A 25,216-nucleotide genomic window follows, 5' to 3' on the forward strand; every position below is an offset into this window, starting at 1 on the left:
GCCTCTGCGGCCTTGCTTATGTTGGGAATGATAGTGTCCATTCTGCTGCCTTACCGACATTTCCAGCTAAAAGAAAATAAAATCACAAATATCCCCACGAAAATCTGTCTATTCGATTTTTCACTTATCAATAGGTTGCGGCGTTCACTGGCCGCCTGACACCTGCACCGGAATACATTAAAAAGCCCCAAAAACAAGGCCAGCCAGAAATCCGACGCAAATGAAATGCGCTTGGGCGTATTTTTAATTAACACCTCTTGTCCTTGCGGTATTTAAAGCCTTATGTGAAAGATGTGAGAGTTAATTAAACTTTAAGACTCCTCCAAGGTCAGGCTGCACAGGGTTATTGCCAGGAGATTGTCCGGGGTAGCCTTCGCCTGACCCAGGAACACACGAGAAACAACGCCTGGCTCCACGACATGTGCTGGAGTGAATACATGCTTTGAGTTGCGGGAATTAGGGGGAGAAGCAATCTTAGCGCTCGGTTAATTGGAAATCGTACCCCTCTTTGAGAGCGCGCTGTTGACATAGGCCCGGGCCCTGGGACCGCAGGACGGCCGCGATTGAAGCGGGAGTTCTGGAGATTATTGCCAGCATATGGCCGCCGCGGCACAGCCCTTTATCTGCATTTTCTCATAAAGTGGGCTTTGGCATGTGCCACCTCCCTCGCCCTCTTCCATTTCTAAAGGCGCTGGCATTCGGATGCCGGGGGAAATAAAACAATTACGCTAATCCCGATGTCAGTGGGGTCCCGCGGTGTGGATTTCTTCCTCGAGCGCTGCGTGTATTCAGGCTTCCTCCGCTTTGCTTCCTAAAGAGCTGTAATTCCACAAACCGTCTTTGGAGCCTAACAGCTGTACGCCGGGCCGCGTCCACGGTGAATAGTGCAAGCAGAACCTTCCTCCCAAATGCACAATCGCCAATGGATGTTTTCCCGCCCATGAACTCCCCCCTTCCAGGGAACCCTTTTCTCTCATGAAAGGTACCATATTGTCGGCTCTTGGAGCCTGAAACTCAATTACCCAAAACACCATAACAGTATGGTCCCCTACCCCGCTCTTTGTGACCGTGACCCAGGGGACCCCAAGGAGAGGATTCAGCGTGTGTTCCTTCAGAATTATCCGTACGTGCCTCCAACACAAGTGAGCAGGGCTAAAAGTGCCTACTGGAGAGATTCCAGGCACTTTGCTGGCTAACATCCCAGCCGGCTCAACTCCGCATTTCATGATCTGAGATGAATAAAATGCGTACCAGTTCTGAGACCACCTAAGGAACACAGCATAGTCACGAATTTAATATTAATGTGCTGTCAAACGTTGAGCTTTGCTTAATAGATTTGGTGCATGAAAGCTTCAGTAATGCACGAACGCTGTAATTTACTAAAAAGGTATTTTTTCATGTCTGAGGGTACCCCACTTTTCTTGCTCTAAGGAAGTAAAATCATCCTCATCATCATCATCCTCATACATTCGGGATCATTGTCTCGAGCGGATGGCTCAGGGGCAACGTGCTCGCGTTGGAATCTAGACGACACTGGTCTGCGCTTAGAAACCTCTGGGTATTGCTGTAAATAACATATCAAATCATCACATCACAACCTTTTTTAAATAAGGCTTTCAGAAAGCAGCACATATCAGATGTCAGTACAACATTCACAATGACAAAGATTCAATATAATTTAGCAATTTACACAAAGTTCTACAAATTCAGATACAAAAGTACACGAATCCTAAAATCGATGCCATATACAGCACCTCATATCAGCATAATTAGCACCTCATTTCATATTAAAATATCAAATGTTACATCAGATAAATAAGATATGAATATTGAGTATGAAGATCTGATGTTGGGTGTATATTAAATTCTGTATGTTATCCTGTAAACTGAAATCTTTTTTATCTCCCACAATGGACATAGACAGATATAGATTTACAAACCAGAATAATAAAGAGAACAGTCACAGAATTCAGGATATTCCGTCCAGTGTGTGCAAAGGCCGGAGGGGAACGGCTCCTTTAAGGCGTTCGTGCAAAATGTTGCCTTCGGTGCAATATTAATAATTTCTGAAATGTAGTTCGGTGGGAAAAAGTGACTAAAATCCAGCGGTTACAAGCTTTGCATGTTTTTTCCTGCTCCGTGTCAGAAAAGGCATTGCCAACTGCTGGCGGCCTTTAGAACGGATTGCAATGCAATCTGCCCGTCTACCAGGGGGAATAGGAGGGTGCCATTGGAAGCCACTGGGTCACCAATAGCATGCATAGCTCATGCATTAGGGACAAGCAATTTAGTGTTTCATACCCACATGCCTGTCTGAAGGAAACATGGCCGCCTCTTCTGCCCAATGTTTTGGGCAGTAGCACCCGTCTCCATGGTACGGGTCATTCCCTCACTTTGGCGAGCACATCGCTCAACAGGGTCGGACTACGGCATGAAAATCCCACCGGGCACCAATGAAAAAATGGGCCAGACTATTCAAAGTGGTGTTTTTGATAAACCATGTTGCAAATAATGCAGTTTCTAGGATTGAAAATTTGATTTATAAATTGAAGTGCAAACTGCCTCAATATGAGAATATTTGGGGGAGATTCAATGACCTTTTCTAAACGGGAAAATGTTTGTTTATTTTTTAGGGTTTTTTGGGGGTTTTTTTGGGTTTTTTTCTTTATCTGCTTCAGATTGTCTCATTTCATGTATTTTATTAAAATTGATATGTAGTTTTGGATTTTTGTACTGTTTGGTGTAAATAAATACATTTTAAAAAAAGGAAAAAAATACATATTTGCTGAGTAGAATTGGTTAAAACTAGTGTCAGAACTTATAAAACTGGCCCAGTCTGGTCAAAAAAAGAAATTCATTCTGCAACAAAAAAAACCTGGACCCATACTCTACTCAAGGGCTGGCACTTCAGGAATCACCCTTTTCGAATCTGCCTGATTTTTGCACATGCTAAAAGGAGGCAGATTACATGGGAATCTGTGGTAACTGTGGTCTTCCATGAATAGATGGCGGGGGTCATTTGCACGATTTGCAATATTTAGTACAAAAAAAAAACTGTAAGGGAGACATCGTCTAGCTGTCATCCTGTTTACACTTTGTTGTGAATGTGACAAAACGTGCACAGAGATTTGATTGCACATTAGTTCAATGGTAATATGTACCCTCTATGAAACGTACTGGATGTTAGAAAACGACCTCCGTCACCTGCTGAACATTCTTATAAGAATGTCTCGCAGAATTTCCTAGATGTTGCCTTATTTGCAAGTTGATGCAACAAAATACGTGTTAGCGTGCGACTGGCCCCTCTATTTTTATATCTCTCAGTTTACTTGGGAGTTGCTCTCCCTAGATGTTTTTTTTTTGGTCCTATTGCATGCTAGTAATTCAAGGAGAAGCACAGCTAGACGAAAACAATAAAAACAAACATTCAATGCACAGCTCGCACAGAAATATGGCAAAGTTTATTTCCACTGCACTAATACCTTGCCGGTTATTCAGCAAAGCATGGGGATTTTATGGAATTGCTCCAAAGTGTTTATCTTCATTAAATGTGTACTTCAGTGAATTATTGCTTGGCTACTTGAAGTAGCCACAAAATGGAAGCTGAAACAAAATCACAAAGCGACGATTTCCAAAGTTTCAATTTTCCATTTCAAAAGAAGTCCTTCGTGAAAACATCAGGCACTAGCCAACGACCCTTCCAGGAATGGATCATGGCATTTAGCATGTCTGCAAATGCGCAGTAGCTGCAGAAGTGTGTTCACTGCATACAATTCAGACTTTACTAATTTTGTAAAATGCATGTAAAAATGCAAACTATATGTTGGCAATGATTTACATGCATTGATAACTATTTTGTAAACCTTGGTTTACATGTTGAAATGAACAAACCATGTAGTTTTGCAAGTCCATTTGGACTTCAAGTACCAGAATGTTGTCGATATCAAGTTTACCGAGTTTACAAAACAGAAGAACTTAGCAAACCTAAGGTACACTCATCAACATGTTGTGTAAACACCACACACATCAAGTTTGCAAATGGTCTGCAACATTGCTGTAAACTGTTGTAGTCTTTGGTTTTGCAATGGTTTACACATTCTGCTAAACGTGTAAACCATTGTTTTAATGCAGCGCCTATGCACAGAACATTGGGCTTTTTGCATTGCGCGCATTCGGCTCTGAGTCACAGTTTACTCCCAGAAGAGTGAGTTTTCCATAGAAGTAGAATAGTACCAACTTTGACAACCAGCGAATTCGATAGATGGGCTGACACCTGCACTTTCTGTCACAGCTCTTCAATTGTTGGGCTAGTGAGGCAGGAATGGCAAGTCAGAATGCTTTATGGGAAAGAGAAGGCAGTATTTAATGACTAGTCACAGGTAGGGGAGATCTGTATATTGCATCACTGAGACAATGCCTGTATTGGTGGGAAACACAGTACCCACGGCTCAAAAGGTCAAACTCATAGGGCCTGATTTGCAAAGCATTTTTCACTGGGATTGCACTATAGTAAAAACGCTTTTGTAAATGAGGCCCTGAGTTATAGCATCTTAAGAGAACACAACCCGAGAACCCTTGATCCCCTTCATATGTCTTACTGAAGAACAACCTGCTCAGGAAACTGGTATCTATATGAAGCTGGTGACTTCCAAGCTAGCTCTAGCCTCTTCATAGCATATACATTTGAAGAAAAAAGTGCAGGTGTTAATTTATGAATCATACGAATTCCAGCTGTTTCATTACGAACATGCCATTATAAATCGAACAGTTATTTGCTTTGCAAGAAAGGGGGTAGATGTATGCCCATAAAATACAATGCACCTTTGTAGTGTGTGGTCAAATATTGGCGGCATTGGTAGGCAATGACTGTCCAGAAAATCCAGTGTCTAGCAGTTCTTTCGCAATGTGTTATACTAAACTGCGTTTTGTTTTAGTGAATACACCGCAAAATAATATATATTATAAATCGCAATACCCAATAATTAAATGGACTGACATTTTCTTTAAATCCTACCTGAATCCGATCCAGCGGGGCTCACCAGGCTCAGCAGCTCGCGTTCCTTTTCGTAATCACCTCTGCACAGCAGCTGTCCCTCCTTCAGCACAAATTCATCGCCCTTCTGCAGCTGCCGCTCGCACACGCAGCAGCAGAAGCAGGCCACGTGGTACACGCTCTTTTGTGCCCGCATGACAAACTCGCTGGGCGCGATCACCTCCAAGCAGCCACCGCACTTCACAGCAAACAACCTGCAGAACAGGAAACGGGAGCCTTTCACTAGAGGTAGCAATGGCCTGGGTAATACTAGGTTTAGTCTGTAGAGAACACTCAGTGGCGTAACACAAGATGTGGGGGCCCCCCTGCGAACCATGCTGAGGGGACCCCCCAACTCAGCAACAAATCAAGGGTCGCGCCACACTCTGGGCCAGCCTAGATTATCACACTTGCGCAATATGCACAAACGTGCTGCTGAACGGATATGCCACACACTGCACTAGGAGAAAGATATACATATGTGTTTTAATATAACATACATCACACTGTCTGAGAAAAATTGGCTGAAAAGCCAGAGTGTTTGCAATTGTTTTGTAGGGTAACACCAATCCAATAGATGCAAGTCACCAACAGAGCACAGGAACATTAAAGCTTTGCTATTAAAAATGCCATGCCACAATGAAAACCTGTCCAACTGGCTGCACAAGGTATACCAGTGTCGACATGTAATAACAATATAGTAAAGCTTGCCAGGCCACATTTAGACATATCTAGACTGGTTGCACCAAAATGGCAGTCGAAGCAATAACACTCATCAAGAATAGAACACACATTCAAGCCTGTGTCTCTGTGGCCTCTAACAACACGGCCAAACTCTTTAAAATCTGAAAAGAACTAGTCAATCCTGTTGAGGTCTTTATCTCGTGTTCCCTCCAAGGCCCTCTGTATGGCTCTGTCATCTCACTTCTATGCTAAAACTCAGGACATCCTGTCCTCCATCTCCTCTTCCTCTTCCTCTCTCGGCCCCCCTTTTGGCCATCTCTACCTCTCTTCCTCCTTTCTCCTCTTTCTCTCTGACAACACCTGACGAGGTTTCTAGACAAGTACGATCTTTGAAAGTGTCATCCAAACAGGTGCTCTCCTGCTCCACCAGAACCATCAAGAACCATATTGACACCCTCGCTCCAGCCTTGACCGATTTCTGTAATCACTCTTTCCCCTCTCCCGTTAAGCACTCCCTTATGCACCCAGTCCTCATGAAAGCTTTCTGCCGATCCTGCCTGCCCGGCAAACTATCCCCCCAATCTCCATCACCCCTTTCCTGGGCAAACTGTTGAAAAAGCTGGCCATCTCCCAGCTTATTCTCCACACGGAATCTGTTGGTTGTCTCCAAGACCGTCAGTCTGGCTACAGTGCCAGAGACACGGAAACTGCTGTCCTGAACACCTGTGAAGTTCTGCTCTCTAACCTTGATTCCAGCATTCCTTCTGTCCTCATCCTCCTTGATCTTTCCTGTGCTTTCGACATGGTCAACCATGCCATCCTGATCAATCCTGATCAATTGACTCCATGAGAACCTGGGCATCATGGATCAGGCCCTTAAGTGGCTGACCTCCTTCCTCTTGGACTGCCCCTCCCAGGTCCAACTTGGTCCCTTTCTCCCACTCCATCCTCTCACTCTGGTTTTTCAACCTCTATGTGGCCCCTTTGACCCACCTGATCTCTACATTCTCCTCTAACTTTCAGTGTTATGCGGATGACACTCTGCTTTCCTTCAGGCTCCCCTCAAACTCCTCTCATCTCTCGCTCATTCCCGACAGTCTATCCACGATTCAGGATTGGTGTGCTTCCAACTATCTCTGCCTTAATGTCAGTAAGATGGAGATCCTTCTTATTTGGACTCCTGCCCCTGCTTTCCCTCTCTCACTCTGGCCGCCCGCCTTGGGCCCTCTTCCTTAGCCTTCCTGTGAGGCAAACAACACTGGTGCCATCTTTGACTCCACTCTCTTTCTCTCCTCACATCTTAGACGTTGCCAAGAAGTCCCACTACCAGCTGCTCCTCCTCAAAGGGACTCTTCCCTTTCTCACTTTCCCCCAGAAGCTCACTGTCTGCAGAGCCCTGGTTCTCTCTAGGCTGGACTACTGCAACAGCCTCTTTCTCAATCTGCCTTTCTCTACTATCCAGCCCCTGCAACTAATCCAGAAAAGGACTGCAAGACTTATCCTTGGCCTCAAGCACAGGGATCGTATCTCTCCAGCCCTGAAATCTCTCCACTGGCTCCCAGTTGTTGCAAGTATCAAGTTCAAGACCCTTTGCATTGTCCACAAGGCTTTCTGGGCCAGGGGCCCGCACTACATCCAACGCTCTCTTCCAAAATATCTTCCTTCTCAAGCCCTTCGCTCAGCTACCTACAACTCACTTAAATTAACAGGAGACTACGATTATGCATACTATGGTGCAGTGATGGATGTCTCATAATTCACAAGTGCTAAATGATGGAAAGACACAGCTCCTCAGGTAGGATCTGTACCCAGATTAGAAAACATGCACTTGAGTTACTAAAATTTTAACAATGTGGGCTGCGATACTCAAGTGGCACCTCATGTGAAGACACTGGGAGTCTATTTTGATGCCCAGATGTCCTTTTTTAAACATGTGAATTCCATTAGGTCGTCTTGTACCGATATGAATAAGCTTCTGCATCAAATCAGTCCATATGTATCTATAGAAAAGAGAGCGAATCTGGCTTCCACCCTGATTAACTCCTGGTTGAACTATTGCAACAGCCTCTTGGCTGGCTCTGCAAAAAGTAAAATGAAGAAGTTACAGACCCTACACAATGATGCGATTAGAGCTATTCAGCGCCTCAAGAGAGGCGAACATATCACCACCCTGCGACAAGACCTTCATTGGTTACTGGTGCAACACAGCATAAAACACAATGTTTTAACTCTGACTAATAAAATGTGTGGCCGGGTTGGCTCCACTCTACCTGAAGAACAGGATTCACATCAACACCCCCGTAAGAACTTTACGCTCTAATGAAGGCACATCCCTTAGCCAATCCTGTTTTAAACTGACAACATATGGAGCCACAAGCTTTGACCCTTCGGCTCCCAATGCATGCAATTAATTAACTTTAGCATTGCGTGCTTGTCCATGTATCTCGAAATTCAAAAAGGATCTTAAAACATATCTGTTTAATAAAGGGATAGATTAAGCCTTTCTTGATAGAACACGCTGTGTTTGTATAGGCTTTGTGTTGTGTCTTGTCTCATAGTGCTCTGAGGCCTTCGAGTGTGTGGCACTTAATAAATATTAAAATAAGTAAATAAATACACTGTAATTCCAGACCCACCAGGTCTATCGTGTGATCAAGCGCAAGCAACTGAATTCATCACATCTGATTCAGATTAAGAAACAGTCTTAAATTATGCAAACCTTTCCCAAAATGCTATCAAGATAAATATCCCTATTTGGGGATTTCAAGTCAAAGGAATTCCACAGGGCCATGTATGGTTCAAAAGATGCCTATGCAGCAGTCCTGCTCGAACTTACTTAAATGGGACCCATGCATTTCTATTGTGCAGTGCCTCTAATATTTGGGTGATCAGCAAATTTCCTTCACCCATTCTATATTCAGTTGTGAATAACTCCATCTTTTCACTTACATTATTCTTCCTTGGTAATCAATAACAGTGTGTCATAATGCTGGAACAAGGCTATGACTATCATGGTGCAAGTTGTGGTTCTAAAGGAGATTGTGATTGTGAGAGAGGGTTTCTATTGGAAAGCGAGTGCATGGGAGTGATTCTGGAAGTGGGTGAGAGAATGTGATTGAGAGAGCAAATATGTGAGTGTATGAGAGAAAGTACATACAAAGCGGGAGAATGAGTGTGAGAGAAGGTGTGTCAATCATGACGTAAGAGGGTGTGAGAGATTTCTGAGATAGAGGGTTAAGAGAGAAAGTTAGAGAAATGTTTGGAAGATAGAGTGGGGTAGAGGTTGTGAGGGAGGGGTTGTGAGAAAATATGAGGCCTTGTGGGAAGGAGAGTGTATGAGTGAGGAGGTGTAGAAGAGAGTGAGAGAGAGGGAGTGATGGATTAGACAGAGAGCTGACAAAGCAGGCTGAATTAGAAAATGTGAGATATGTGTGGGGGAGAGTGTGTAGAGATATGGTTGAAAGGGAGGTCGTGAGACTGATCATGCGATATGATATGAATGGGGGTGTGAAAGGAGATGGTGTGTCTGTAAGACATAGTGAAATAGAGAGAAAGAGAGTGTGTTTGAAAGTATATGCAAGAATGTGCGCAAGAATGTAATGGAGATTGTGAAAAGGGGTGAGAGGTAAGAGGCATTGGGAACAGAAGAAGCATTGGAGATGGAGTGACATCAGGGAATGACATGACAAAGCTGAATTAGTCATCAAGGCAAAGAGAGTGGGTGAACGTGGCGTAGAAAGTTGGTCAGCTGGAGCAAGTGGATCTAGGCCATGCGACCCCTTCCTCACCCACCTGCAAATTACTGAAGATCTGCTGGTGCCTTTCTGGTGCTCCTTTTCTCATAGTCACCAATTTATTTCCCTCCTTAAACTGCCATCCATCCTTAAGTTCTTTTGCAGTTGGTCAGTTGGCGCAGATGAGTTTTAGGGTACAGGAACTCTACCCACCCACTTTTTAGGAACTGCTAATCTGTTGCTGGATTTTATGGCATTTCTTTCCCTATGTCAACTGCATTTCAGACTCTTTTTCTTTGCTGTTGGACAACTTCAGCAAGTGGATCTAGGCGATGTGACCCCTGCCGCTCACATCTGCTTAGCCATGCCCTTTTCTTTACTTTCATAGCTTTTATATTACTGGGCGCCCCTCGTCTGGGCATCCAAAGCAAGGGCAGATGAAGAAAGGGCAATTTCCTGTTTGGTCTTCTTATTGCCTGAAAAGGACAGCAACCCTTAATCCATGCATCCCAGATTGGCCAGCTACACCTGCATCGCACCTTAATCATCCTTCCCATGCACGCCCTCAACCGCACATGCAAACAGTGAGTCTGCATCCTTCCCTAGGGTATATATATCACCATGGTTAGAATACAGGTCTGTTTCCAGTGCCAAGAGACACAGGGGGTCATTACAAGTTGGGCGGTAAGGGATACCGGAGACCGGTGCCGGTAATCCCTTACCGCCCAATTCCGAGGTCCCTTAGCGGGAGCCTCAAAGAACGTGTGGTCTGACCACACGTTCTTTAATGGTCCCGCTAAGGGACCAGGGCGCTAATAACGGTACCGCAAATTGCAGTACCATTATTAGCTACATTCCCATTCCCAATGGTTTGTTCAATGAGGACTTGCCGGTCCCTCCAGGGTCGGAATGCACTGGTAAATCTAAATCCCCATTGAACCAGACCGGTGCCGGACCCGGTATTGGAGGCAGCCATGGCGCAAATAGCACCATGGCTACCTCCAATCTCGGAATGAGGCCCACAGACAGGTTTGCACCAGAAAGAATGGCAGTGACTAGCAATAATTCACAAATAAAAAAACTCTATCTGAGGAAATTTGAGGTTGGTCATTTCAAAATCATTGATTCGCTGACTAAACATAACTATGCTACTATTTATTTGCGCTGTAGATGTTGAAACTAATTTACCTTAAATGTTAAGAATTTGTGAGGCTGCAGTATTGAAGACAAAGACAGTCCTAACTGCAGTTACAGCACACTCTGACCCATCAAATAAGAATATAATAAATTAAATGCATTATATTATATTATTTTATTTTATTGTTGTAAGTATGGACCTAGCTTTAGAGCAGCGGGCGCTGTATATAGTGTGGGTAGCCAGAATGTGTGCTGGCATCTTTATCAGTGCAGTACTGTGAGTCAGGGGCGTTGCTGGGGGGGGGGCTAAGGGGGCTATAGCCCCTGATCTTTTGGTTGTAGCCCCGGATAGAATCTCAGGAGCTACAGCCAAAAGACTAGGTAGCCCCCAGTCCCAACAGTTCAGACATCAGCTTAGCCCCGGGTCTTTTCCAGACCTAGCAACTCCCCTGCTGTGAGTAGTGGTCTGTATGCCGTTATGTGCATCCATTTGTATTAGTCCTTGGTCAGGTGTTCTTGAAAAAGCCAAGTTTTGAGAGATTTGCCAAGTTGCAAAATTGTGGGGTTATTCAGAGCCGACACAGGGATTGATTTCAAGAGTGTGGGTGCATTACAAGAGAAGGATTGTTTGCAGGTCCTCTATTTTCAGACAAGTTGTGATTGAAGCCGGTTGGCCGATTTGCTGCTTGAAGTGCGTATGCCACCACATATGTAGAGCTCAGCCTTCAGGTACGCTGGTGTGCTACCCGTGACTGCTTTGCAAATGGTACATGCAGTCGTGAACAGCGTCCTGGCCTGCAGAGCAAGCCAATGTAGTTCGTATTGAGATGTGCTGCAGTTTGATGGACTACTTTCAGGTGAGACAAGTGTGCAGATGGGAGCCCTGTGCGGAGGGCATTTCCCCCATCGATGTGCGAGACCCCCAGGGCTTGCACTACGGTGTAGAAGTCCTGCGTAAAGATGAATAGTTTAATTTTGCAAATGGTAGAGATTCAGAGCCAGGCTTTTTGGGCCTTCTTGGCAATATGTTTCTAAAAGGACAGGCTGATGTCAATGGTGAAGCCTAATGATTCTGCTGACTCTGAGAGTTGTGGATCAAATACTTTTAGGTGCATATGATTGAGCCATTGTTTGGCAATTTACGATTAATTTAAATCATTACTGATGAATTTGCCTACATGGAGAGAATTGTGTATCTATTGCGCCATTTTCCCATTCACTTCCAACCCACAGAACCTCGTCATCATCTCTCTCATCACCACCCACACACCTCCTCACATGCAACTTTATACTCATTGATGCTCAATATGCTGCAGTAACTGCAGCCGCCATTGCTGACCTCATCACCAATCACAGCCTAGATGCACTCATTATCACAGAGACATGGTTCACCCCCACCCCCACCTCCACAAGTTTCCTGGATGGTCTCATTCCCACAGGCTACAACACTAAACACAGGGTCTGCCAAGAGAAGACTAATATAGTGCTTGTTACTATCCACAAGATCTCATAGGCATGCACCTTTCAGGAGCCACAACACATGCATCCATGAAACTCCTCAGTTGTCATTTCCCACTCGCCATTGCTCATACAGCTACATTCCACCTGATCTAACAGCCAAAACGAAACAACTCCTTTCTTGATGAAATCACAGACCCCATTGAAACAGAATATATCAACAATAAAGCTAACATCTTTCTCTGGGACCTCAACCTGTCTGGGGCCCCAGCCACCAATAACATCGGGGATACTCTACTTGAACTGCTCAACATCATGGATATCAAGCAATCTGTCACAAAACCAAACCACAACAAAGGCAACACGAATGAGTGGATATTCACCAGATTTTCAACAATGGTATGTGCTCACCCCTAATTATGGACTGGACAGACCACACAGCCATACAAATCCTACTCCAACACATACCTGTCTCCCACTGGGGCCAACCAAAACCAACCAAGATACATCACTGCTCTTTCAAGAACGTTTCTATGATGCATTGGAAGTAAAACCTTTCATGTTGGCCCCCAGATCCAAACCATTGGAGAATGTCAGTGCCTATCTCAGTGCACTGGATAACACCCTAACTGAGACCACCAACACCCATGCACCACTGAAAGTTTTTACTCAGAAAACATAAGCCCTATTACTCAGAAAACATACCCTGTTCAACTTGTTATGTCCAGGAACTATTTGGCTGCGCACACACCATTCCCAGAAAAGAAAAGCTCTGGAGAAAATCCCACAAACTAGGAAACCTCATCACCCCAAGAATATTCCGATGTCCAAGTAGGTAACTAATCAAACAGGTCAAAGGAAACTACTACATGCCATCCATCATGGAAGCATCCAAGCCATAAAGTGCTGCCAGAACCTCCACCACCACAAAATGCAAAGTCATCACCAGCATCTTCAAAGACAATTTAAACAAAGCAACATGTTGACAGCTCCAAACAAAACAAATGCATTCCACCATACCATTCCACAGCATGAAGGTCCAAATTAAAGACAATGGGCCTCATTACAACCTTGGTGCTAAGTGCACCAACTTTACCACCATGGTGTAAACTCCGTTTACACCATGGTGGATGGCGGATTTACCGCCCCATTACAAGGTGAGTGGGGCGGTAAATCCCCATTTCCCATTTTCCCTTCCCCATTCCCATTTTTGCCCCATAGGGCATAATGGGAGTGGGGAAGGCGCTAATTACGGCACCGTAAATTACGGTGCCGTAATTAGCACCAAGGTGCCTTAGCACCATGGAACTTAACGCCTGCAAAAAGCAGGCGTTAAGGTGGGAATCAGGCGTTAAGGGTTAACGGTGGCGTTAACCCTTAACGCCTGAGTTGTAATGAGGCCCAATTACTTCAGAAAACCTGACTAGCAAATTTGCAGTCCTCAAACCCATCAACTACAAATGTGGCATTCTCCCCTCCTCCATTGTGCAGTTCATCAAAAGTAAAATGGGCACACCACTTCCCAATCCCATCAATGCAACCCTCACTCAAGCCACCTTCCCAGTTGCACTAAAAGTGGGACAGAACATCCCACTGCTGAATAATCCCACATTCAACCTAGATGACATACCTAACTATTTTGCCATCACATATTTACCTTTCCTGGGCAAAGTGATTGTTAAGACCATTGCCATCCAGTTGAATGAAAGGATAATGAAAGGATAACTTAGCAAGATATCATACAGAACTACCAATCCAGTTTACGGCCATGATGAAACACAGTGACCTCAACCATACAAGTTATCAATGATGCACTATGCATACTGGACAAAGAGGACCCATGGTTACTCCTCATTGTCTTCTCTGCCACCTTTCATATTGTTGACCATGAATCTTTGCACAACATCCTCATCACTCAAATAGGCTTCAATGGAACAGTCCGGCAATGTTTCACCTCACACCTTAAGCCTCACCCAGGGAAAAATCTCTCAGCTTTACTGTCAATTGTGACCTTTCATTCAAAAAACACATCAGCAAGTAGTCCCAAGCTGCATGGTCCCAGCTTGTGCTCCTCTGCAAAGTCAAGCATTTCTACCCAACCCTGGGTTTCATGACAGTTGTCCAAGCCCTAGTCACCTCCCACTTGGATGGTGACATTGCCTAATCAGAGGGAGTCCCATGGTCTGCCTTGTCTTCTCTGAAAACTGTCCAGGGTGCTGCTGCACACCTCATCAAAGGACTACAAAAATGTGACCACATCAACCCCATCCTCAAGTAGCTGCACGGACTACCCCTTCAAACGTGCATCATGTTCAAGACTCTCTACATCACCTACAAAGAGGCCAAACCAAAATATCAATCTACTTTACGAGAAACTCTGCAAGAAACTCTGGGGGCCAGCATACCACCAGAAACCACAACATTGCAAGGCTGTATTAAAAGAGCTGCAGGAGGTGGACAAACATGTTGCAAGCCATTATTACTATGCACCCTGTCTATGGAACAATGTACCAATGCAGATGAGACTGCTCCCCTCTATCACACACTTCAGGACATACATTCATACTCTACTCTTCAAAGAACAGTTTACCAATTACTGATTGTTCAACCCTTTCTCCCCCTTCGGATTCCTTCCAACCCCTGCTCCCCACAACCCACACCAGCTCCTCTGCTATCCATGCACCCAATGTGAAACACATACATACATACATACATACATACATACATACATACATACATAAATAGAGGGTCAGTGAGCTTAGATTGACAGGATGAGAAAGGATGAGTATGGCATGCTGCAGAAACCGACATCAAAGAGAGAGAGGAGACTAAGAATACTAGGTGGTGACTAGGAGGTCCTAAGGGGAGATGGTTAACATAGCTGCAAAAAGAAAGATAACCTACTAGAGTTTGGCAGCAGGCCCCATCTCATTGCGCTGTAAATGTTTACAAAGAAAACACAAATAAATTCCCTGTGAATGATTCACACATAAGTAGGCACATATTGATTCATCTGACAAGATGTGCATGTTTCAGATGCACACACGGTTATCCAACCCAGGGCATCACATTGAAAGTCTGAATTGGAAGGGAGAAGACCAGCCATTGACCAGCCTCTTTGTCCCTTAGCCTATGAGCCTTTGCCTTCCTCCCAGTTGCACCTAAGTGTACCCCAAGATTCCTAATTACTTTGCTGTCTTTCTACACTGTGCCACTCACCTATAATGCATACCCTCCTGCTCCTCCTGTGACTCACCTGTCCCTATGCTTTATCCAAACACGCTACAACTTCCTTCTTTCCTATACCTATTATAAAACTCACAACTCGAAACTCCCACTACTCCATATCTCTTCCAACTCCTTGCAGCAACCAAAGTAGGTGAGCTAGCCATACCTGCTCTTACACTTTTCAACCTCACCTCTCTTCCTCTGAGACTCAACCTCTCTACTCTTCCTTACCACATCAACTGAACATTGCACTCTGGTATGCTCAGTCTGTATGCAGCAAAACATCCTTTATCACTATCTACTTTCACTCTAGCTTTCCTCCCCTAGACGTTCTTGCTATCACTGAAAACTGGATTTCTCCTTCTGATACTGCCACTTGGCAGCCCTACAAGACTCCAAACTATCCTTAATTCACTCTCCTCGACTGACTGGCAGAGGTGGATGCTTCAGACACCTACTCTCTTCCCACCTCAATGCCTCACAAATCTACGCCACGTCCTCTCCTACCTTGTTTGAATTCACCATCTCTACTACTGCTCCTCCTCACTCGGTTCACATCCTCTCCATCTATCTCCCTCCTGCTCCCACTGTACCATTTTTTAATGATCTTGGGCAACTCCTTGGTTTACTTTCCACTAAACATCACCTCATTCTCTTAGGTGACTTTAACCTTCCCTCTCCAACCACTTCCCAACAATCTGAACTTCTGTCATTTCTTAGTGACCACACTCTTCACTCTATGCACAGCCTGCCAGCACACACAGGGGTAACTCTTTGGATCTCTTATTCATCTCAACCTCTATCTCAGCCACTAATGCAATGGCCACACCATCCATATCTGATCACTCAATTGTTTCTACCACCATCTCCTTTCCACCCTCTGAACTCTCCTCACCACTTGCCTCACCTATTACTAAAAGGAAATGTAAACCTTCTGCCATTCCTCTGTTTCTCTCTGACCTACAGTTCTCACTCTCCCCCTTCACAGTGGATGCCTCTTCCACCAACGCTGCCTTCTCCAGCTTTCAATCTTTACTATATGACTCATTCTTCTCTCGCTTTTGACTACTCACTTTCACCACTAAGTCTCAGCATTCTCAGCTATGGGCCATCCCATTCATATGCTCTCTCTGCACAGACATGCATTGGCTGCTGTGCAAATGGAGGCATACCCACTCGCATGATGACCTGCAACTCTACATCTCTACCCTGAACTCTGTCAAGTCCTCTCTGGATAGAGTGAAAGGAGACTTTTGCCTAACCCTCATTGACTCTCACTCCAACCATCCCTGATGTCAACAGGGCACCCTTAACTCGGTCCTCACTCCTCCTAAGTCTTTCATTATCAACTCCACTCTCACAGCTAATGACATAGCTGAATACGTTGCTGAACATATTCCAAAAATTAGACTCTCTCCTGACTTCCTCACACTCCCTTCTCCTACATTAAACCCTGTGAATAATTTATAATCATCCCCTGCCTCTATCTCCCACTTTAGACACACCAATGCTGAAGAAGTTGTATCTTCTGTGCCCCCTCAAACCCTCTCAGTCCTCAGCTAGTCAAGCCTGTTGCCTCTTTAGTGGCCTTTCACTTTTCTGAACTCTTCAACCTGTCCTTCGACTCCTCTTGCTTTCCCTCTATTTTCAAAACTGCCATAGTCTTCCCTCTCCTAAAGTTGATCCGAACCTACAGGCTAACTTGTGCCCTGTGTCTCTTGTTCCACACTACTCCGAAGTGTTTGAAAATGTTGTATTTGAGGGCCTTACCAATTACATAGGCATCCACAACATTCAAGACAACCTACAAGCAGGTTTCTGCTCTTGTCACTCCAAGGAAACTGATCTCATGAATGTGTCCAACTTCTGATAAAGCTCTGATAAGCACGCCAACCTGTCCTCTTTCCTAATTCTCCTTGAGCTGTCTTCTGCCTTTGACACTGTCGATCAATCTGATCTCCTTAATACTCTCTTTCTTCTTGGGATTTGCAATCAAGCCCTTGCTTGGATTGAATCCTACCTGGCACCTTGCCAATTCTCTGTCTCTTGGAACAACCACACCTTTAAATTCACTATTCTACCTGTTGGTGTTCCACAAACCTGTGTCTTGGGTCTGCTCCTCTTTGCTCCCTACACCTCTGCTCTTGGAGCACTAATCTCCTCCTTTGGGTTCTCATACCAACTCCTCACGGACGACACTCACATTTTCATCCTTTTTCCTGAACTCTCTTCTGATCTCTCTATCCAAAGAGGTAGTTGTGGAAACATGTCATGTTGATGAGTGCAGTTGTGGCAGAAATGATACTCTGTGTTCAAGGGGAGAATTAACCGTGGGCTGTTTATGCATAAATGAAGGCAAATGGGATGGGAGAGCTGTGATGAATGCAGTGTGAGTGCTGATAGCAGCAAGAGAGACCTGAGGACTGAACTATGCTCTAGACCTTCTGGCAGTCTGATGGGGAATGAGTCTGGTGTAAAGCATAAGAGATTTTAGCAGTGATAAAGGTTAGTAAGGGAGGAGGCATAGTACAAAGGGGTAAGGGGAGCAAGTGTACAGGAAAACTTCCTCAGACATGGGAGTTGAGTTGTTCCATGGTTGTGGTTAGAGTTATGGATTGTGAGAAGGAGATAATCTTCAAGTGAAAGGTGCACTAGTTTTGGTCTCTTGAGGGATTACACCAACTCCTTGTAATATAGTAGACCAACTCCTTGTGCAGCTTTGAATGGGTGGTTATAGTAGTTAATTGAAGATTCATTTTTTGAGCTCTTCCCTGAATGTTCGGTGGTTCTCTTCCAAGAAACATTCTTAAACAGTGAGCTCCAGAATTTGGTGGGCAGTAGCAACAATGAGGATCATTTCAGCCATTTTCCATTAGAGCTGGGAACTAGTACTAGAATGTTGTAACAGGTCATTAGAGCCCTCAATGGAGCATAGTGCTGGAATATCCTAATTAAGGAGATTGCACTCTTTTCATTGATAATCAATGCATAAGGTTTTTTAATGTGTTTCTTTCTTGACAGGGAACCAATGAAATGTGTGTAACACTAGGGTAATGTGTCCCAACCTTTTCTTTTTAATGAGTAGTCTGGCTGCTGCATTTTGGACTCTGAAATTGTTTCATGAGGTGTTCTGCTAAATCAAGATTGAGGCTCTTTGCATAATTCAGTTTTGATACAACTAGAGATATCACAGCTGTTGTTGTGTGGGTAAATTACTGCACTGGTAAGGCATGGTTCATCAAAGTGTGTGTAGTTAATAAAATAGATTCTTACAATAGATACCACCTGTGGCACAAGTAAGAGGCTGCCGTACATTGTGATTTGTTGTTCTTTATTGCTGATGTTGATGGTACAAGGTCTGCCCATCCTGTCAGACCAATTGGTTGAGGTGGTGTTTGATGCAGCCACACTTCATGTCATGAGTTCAATTTCTTTGGGTTGACCTTTAGTTTGTTGTCACCCATGTGCCCACTGTTGTCAGGCCTGTGCTTAGGTCTGGGGACTCTGCTGAGACAGTGGCCCTCATTACAACCCCGGCGCTAAACCATGGTGCTATTAGCACCATGGTTGGTGTCGGTGTTGTAATGAGTCCGCCATGGTGGAATGGGGAAATACCGCCCCATTCCAAGGTTGGCGGGGTGGTATTTCCCCATTTCACCATGGCCCTTCCCATTCCCATTTTCGTCCCATAGGGCTCAATGGGACTGGGGAAGGCGCAATGTACGGTACCGCAAATTGCGGTACCGTAATTAGTACCGAGGTCCCTTTGCGGCACCCTACTTTAATGGCTGGTTAAACCAGCCGTTAAGGTCGGGTCCCGCAAAGGGACCTCGTAATCAGGCGTTAAGGGTTTAACGGCGCCGACACCTTTTACGACGCCGTTAAACCCTTAACGCCAGGGTTGTAATGACCCCCAGTGTATTTAAGTATTTGGATTATTTATCTGTTATCTGTGTAATTGTAGCAGGTGAGACCAGCTAGAATGATGAAGTCAAGGAGGAGTGTTATGAACATGTTCAAAATAAGAGCAGAAATGGTGGAGGCTTGCGGTGCTACTTCACAGGTTAGTATTAGAAGGCATGGCTGGGACCTGTAGGGAAACATGATGGTGGAGGTGATCTAGCATAGCGCAGACCTTATTTTTACAGTGTCTTCTAGTCTCCTTCAAAGTATGTCATCGCTAATGTTGTTAAAGGCTGATGTCATGCTTAGAAGGATGAGTGTACTCTCAGAGTTGTCATCCATCTTGTTCTTTAGCCTGTGCCAGATCAAGCGAATTATGTACCCCTCACTGGCCTAAAATCATGCTAAGCTTTGTGAACTAGATTGTGGTCTCAGGAACACGCCAACTTCCAAAGTCAGTTCAATGGGTTTTATTTTTGTTTGTCAAAAAGGGTTCACTAATCACCATCCCTCCTTTTCCAACCTGGGTGTCCCTCCCTTTCCCAGGCATCTCTCAACCACAGGCTGAGCCCTAGAGATAGGTAACCACTACTATTTAAAATATGCCTAGCTTAAGGTCATGGCCTAAAAGCTAATCTCCTCCAGCGAATAAACTTGTGGTCCCTATTCAAAGATGCCCCCTATTACCCTTCTTCCTTTCCACACTACCACTACTTTGTCTACTACTCTCCCCTCTACTCACAACTACTATTCTTAACTCTGCACACCACTACTCCCCTCTTCACACAACTACTACTACTGTCCCCTCTACACACCAATACAACTCTCCACACCACTACCACTCTCCCCTCTCTTCTCTACAACAATTCTCCCCACACCTCTACTACTCCACCCACAACTTCAGCTTTAATCAGTCCCTATTGCCTTCTCTCAGTCAATTTCTCACTCTTCCCTACACTTCCCAACCACTCCACTCAAACACATGTTCAACTCCAAGCACTGCTTCCTCTCACCAATCAATACCTTATTTTACACTCTGGGCACCGTTCTTCCTTAACCTGGTCATTTGGTCTGTCTATGCCTTCTTTGAACAACCTGCGGCTTATTAGGACTACCTGTATCCTCCCCCTCTGCCTCCATTGGCTATCCTCCAATGCTGGTTCCCCAAGGTCAACTGCTTACTGTTATTCCAGCAGGGAGCTGGTACAATTGACAGAACACATTATTAGAGGGTCCAAGTCCGGTCCCCTTCCTGTGCGTGGGTCCGCCTGGGCTTGACAATTGTGGCCCACTGTGGTGAGTTTGACAGTTCACATCTCAGTTCCTTTGAAGGCCTCCCAGGTTTGTTGCCCCATTGGTGTGGCTAGGTAGCCTCTCTGTGGTTCTGTAAAATGTGAGCATATTGTCACTGTGAGGGAGTTCGGAGCTTTTCACATCCTCATTGACATCCGCATTGGTCTGCTGGGCTATGTTGCATCTTGGCCTTCACTTCATTTTGTTGATGGTTTGGGTGCGTGGTTGCACAGCAACTTTTCTTAGTCTTACTCAGGCTGTTATCTTATCTTTCTACCTCTAGGAATGCTGCAACATGTAGTTTTCTACAAAATAAATACATGGGCATCTTGCAAGACAGGTATGTGGAGATTGACAGTGCACAGTACTCTGCACAAGCATGCTGGCACTGTAAGAAGGGACAGAAATGGGGAGGCTGCTGAACTGTCACCTGCCCCCTTCTGGGGTTGGACTGGCTATGGCTTCAATGCTGGTAGGCCTTTCACCACATCCCTCTTGACATGGTAAGCTTCTGTTTCAGTTGTTCATCCGCTCACTGGAGTTGAGGGTATATGAATGTTTCCTGTACTAGCTTTCTGGATAATTCTGGTCAGTTGAGGGTTTTGTGAGAAGTAGCCTGACAAAAGCTAACTTTAATCCTAATGGGACACTTGTGGATGCGACTGTGCCATTGATGAAAGATAAGAAGACCAAAATCAGCTCTGGCTCCTTTGTGATTGTTTTTTATAATTTGGATGGGCCAAGACCTTCTACGGGTTCCGCTGGGTTTCAAAAAATGATAATAGAGAGTACATGTTTTACAGAGAAAAGAGAAGAAGCAGACCAATATTAAAGAAGTGGTGCAAGGTGCAGAAAGTGTGTGGACCTTGGTTGGGCTGGATGGCGTTGGCCTTTTATTGTCCCGGATTTCTTGGATTTATCATTCTTTTCTGAAGTGTGCAGCAATGATGTTCAAGGTGGAGGTACGCAATGGGGGCGTTTTATGCGTATGTTGGCTTTATAGAACCACGGAAACAGACCATATGTCATTCATTGTGCCTTAATCACCCTCCCTTTAAATAAAATCTAGGAACCATATTCCTACCATCTGCAGAAGCAGATTCTGAAATCATACACAAATTGTAAACAATTTTGGAAGGGCCTTTGACAAGCCTCAGAAATGAAAAGTTGAAAAAGTCTGACAGTCCTTGCTGTGGATCGGTGAAGTATTGTGAGTACCAGTCATTGTTGACAGTATAACAAATCTGCATTATTCCCCAGTGAGAGTACTTTATTTTTCTCTACTTGATCACTCACACCCTCTGAGTATATGATATGTCATGGTTGCAGTGCCCTGCTAATTGCATGAACATGTTTCTAGGAATCTGTGGTCATTAGGTAAATCATATCTTCTTCCTACTGGGAACATCCAGAAAAAATACATCCAAAGAACTGACCCATGCTTTTGGTTGCATTGAAACCTAATCTCTGAAGGCTATTGTATTTTGGGTTTTGGGCCATTTTGTTGTGCTATAAGGTTGAAAACTGTGCTAGAGGAAAGAGAGAGAACTGAAAGGGCATTGTTATCACACACTGTCTGGTAACATAGCAACCGATAACTCTTGTGGCATGAATTAGCCGAAACTCAAATATTGTTCTGGTTTAGCACCATATGTAACAATGAGGACTTCTTTAAAATTATTTGTTCCTGCCAGGAGCCCAATAATCTGAATCAAAAATCAAAACAATTTGAAATGTTCTTTTTTTGGCACTATATAGAGAGGTTCAACTTTTTCTAGCTAATTTAGGCAAAGTGATGTTTCGTATGTATACCATTTCAATTATTTCTGATAAATTATTTGTCATCAAGCCGAAATACATAAACGGATTACATTTTGATTCACCATAAAATGTTAATGTGTTGTGGAACAGTAAGGGATTCTTTCAACCAAACGTATTGATTTTATTATATTTCATTTTCTGACTTTCTTTATGTCTATGATTATCATGATTCAATAATTAAGTTGTCTTTGCTTTATGCATGTTTCTTTTTTATTACAACTCTAAACATTGATACTTCAGTGCTGATCACTACAGTGTTTTTTTTTTTTTTTTTAAGGAAACCTTGTTTAGGATGACCATTCACTGTTTATAATTTATGGGTAGATGATTATTTGAATGAGAAATGTAATTTCTGCATTTTATAATGTATTTGTATGTTATGTTATTGTGATTTATATCATGCACCGCTGTGCTTTTCATTGTCACCAGGCACTCTGGCAGATCTGAAAAGGATGGAGTGCTTGTGTGGGTTTAGTTAGTGGGATTGAGAGGGAAAAACACAAGAGAGCTTTGATGTGCTGTTGGTAGTTTTAGTTCAGAAAAACCTTTCACTGTGTGCTTTTTAGCTTTTAGTTGGTACACGTTATGTGGTGTTTGGTGTATGAGTGTGTGTGGGTGATTTGTGCTTAATTGGTTTAGGTTCCTGTTGGGTGTTGAGCGGAGTGTGTGCAGTTTGTGGTGGTTTTAGGTTTTTCCTGCGGTAGTGATATTACTGCGTTTTGTTTCGTGTTTAAGGGTGAGTATGCAGGATATTGGAGAGTTTTTTAGTAGGGTTAGTGGTGAGTAATCTGTGTCCTTTTGTGCCATGGTTTTGTTGATCTGTCGAGTTCATATTATTCTATGGCTATTTGTGGTACAGTCCTTTATTTCGTTGGGTGGTCATGTTTCGGTTCATCACGTTTCTGTTGTTTTGCTGTTTCCATTGTGATGTGTTGACAGTGTACCTTTGTTTATCTTTCCTGTTTTAGCTCAGTGAGTTAAAGGGACTAGTTTATAGCACTTTTTTGAATTTTAGGTGATCTTCTGTTGTTCGTATTTACTTTTACGAGGGAGAGCCAAAGTTGTGCTGCAATGCTGGAGAATGCAGTTCCCCCAAATGTGCACTATTAGTGACAGAGCAAATAGGCAGGTTGTACAAGGAAACCCAGAAGTGCTCTAAAATCCGTTTTTCCTTGGCTGTTGAAATTGCAAAATAATGGTTCCCAAACATCAGAAAACTTCCAACATCCTTGATGGGTGTTAACCATCACCTTATTTAAGGAATCCACATAAGCACACTATGTCAGGAAAAGCAGAATCTATCAGAGAATATCCACATTAAAAAGTGTGCTTGTTTGTGGAAATCTGTCAGAATATGGGCGCAATACCGCTGGCCGCCTGAGTCAAAGCTGTCATTTAATTACACTGGCAGTTTTAAACTTGTGCATTAAAAACAAACTGTTGATAGAAGTGACTTGCCATCAAAAGCAATATAGGTGGCCACTAGTTAATCTCTATGTTTTAGAAAGACTGGAATTAGAGATCTGTTTGCCTATTTTGAAATGTAAGTTTATTTTATCAAAGACAAATTTAAACAAGTTGTGTTTTAAAGTGAACTGATACCAGCCAGAGAACTTCAAAGCACATTCCACAGTTTGCTCCAACAAAGGCAGCGCTCCTGCTTCTCAGCAGTTGGATTTTAATGGAGGGGGGAGGAGATTTTCTTTGCTGCTCTCAGGAGAGACTATAGACTTCCTGGACTGAAAGGGTATGCAAATTCAAGTGTCAACAGAAACCCCTGCCAACAGGAAGAGAGGCCTGGATTGCTCTTGGCCCAGCAAAACTTTGGGGGCGGGCCAGACAGAGATGTGTATCGTTAAACTACAAAAAGTATCTTTTTGAAAAAGACTCTCAGAGAACTGTGGAAAATCGTAAAAATCTGTAAAATATAGGGTTGTGAACATGAAAATTCTGGTCAACTTTTGAAACTACTCAGAACTCTGTGCTATGTTCAGAGACATGACTACAGAAATTGTGATTTTGTAGCAGTTGTGATGATGCTAGAAAAATGAAACTTCACAGGATTATGCCCAGATGTCATGTGCATATATCTTGAAAAATGTGAACAAATCTGATATTGGGTACCCAACCAAAAACGCAAAAAACGGTCAAATCTGAACCAAAGCTCTCACTGAGATGGAACTCGGATGGATACTTGCTCCACTAAATCTGTGATGTAAATATGTTATTGCTAGCAAGTTGGTAATGTTGCAAATATGCCTTATATGAAAAATAGATTTACTGTGCCGAAACAAAGGGGAGGGTCCCCCTGGATTGTAAAATACAGCATCATCATGGCACCTGATTTCCTTCTCAAATCAGGGGAGAGGACAGACCCTAACCAATAGGATTCCTAGAGGGTGTGCCTAGTATAATTCAGCATACCCACTCCTTAGGTAAATACATAAATAAAGACAGCTTAGGACATAGACAAACACATTCACCCATCAAATGGTTGCTGGCAAAGCACTTTGCGAAAATCCAGATCCAAGACTCCAGGACTTTGAAAGCAGAGAGGCCCAATTCCAAAGCTGAACCCTTCTCAGCTTGGCCTTTTAAAATCCTGAAACCAGATTTTACCCCAAACCTCCAAGAGGAACACCAAAAAGAACAGCCTGGCTGTGCTGTTTCTGCTTTCTTGCCAAGAACTCTTGCTAGAATCCAGAGATCCAAACCAGTAAGCAGAGTTGTAACCAGATAGCTGTGAACCAGAACCAATCTGTCAGATCCAGTCCAGAGTGCCGTGCAGTATCCAGAGTGCCGTGCTGAGTGCAGAACCCATGATCTCTGAATCCCGTCTGGTGGGCTAGCAGAATTCCAGTGCAGAAATCTTGGACCAGATCCCTGACGGGCCCATTCCATACAGTAGTAGTGAGTACCTATAGCA

General features: G+C 43.9%; 1 protein-coding gene across 2 annotated transcripts in view; it reads right to left on the bottom strand.

Moving 5' to 3' along the window:
• Positions 1 to 25,216, bottom strand: part of LMX1A (LIM homeobox transcription factor 1 alpha) — an 875,614-nt gene that overhangs the window by 269,595 nt on the left and 580,803 nt on the right. For both annotated transcript variants that reach the window (XM_069641283.1, XM_069641284.1), the window contains one exon: positions 5,015 to 5,247. In XM_069641283.1, coding sequence (XP_069497384.1) covers positions 5,015 to 5,247 — 233 coding nt within the window. The remainder of the gene's footprint in view (positions 1 to 5,014; positions 5,248 to 25,216) is intronic.

The sequence above is a fragment of the Ambystoma mexicanum genome, chromosome 1q, assembly GCF_040938575.1.
Source record: "Ambystoma mexicanum isolate Mex_15411 chromosome 1q, UKY_AmexF1_1, whole genome shotgun sequence".
Lineage (NCBI taxonomy): Eukaryota > Metazoa > Chordata > Amphibia > Caudata > Ambystomatidae > Ambystoma > Ambystoma mexicanum.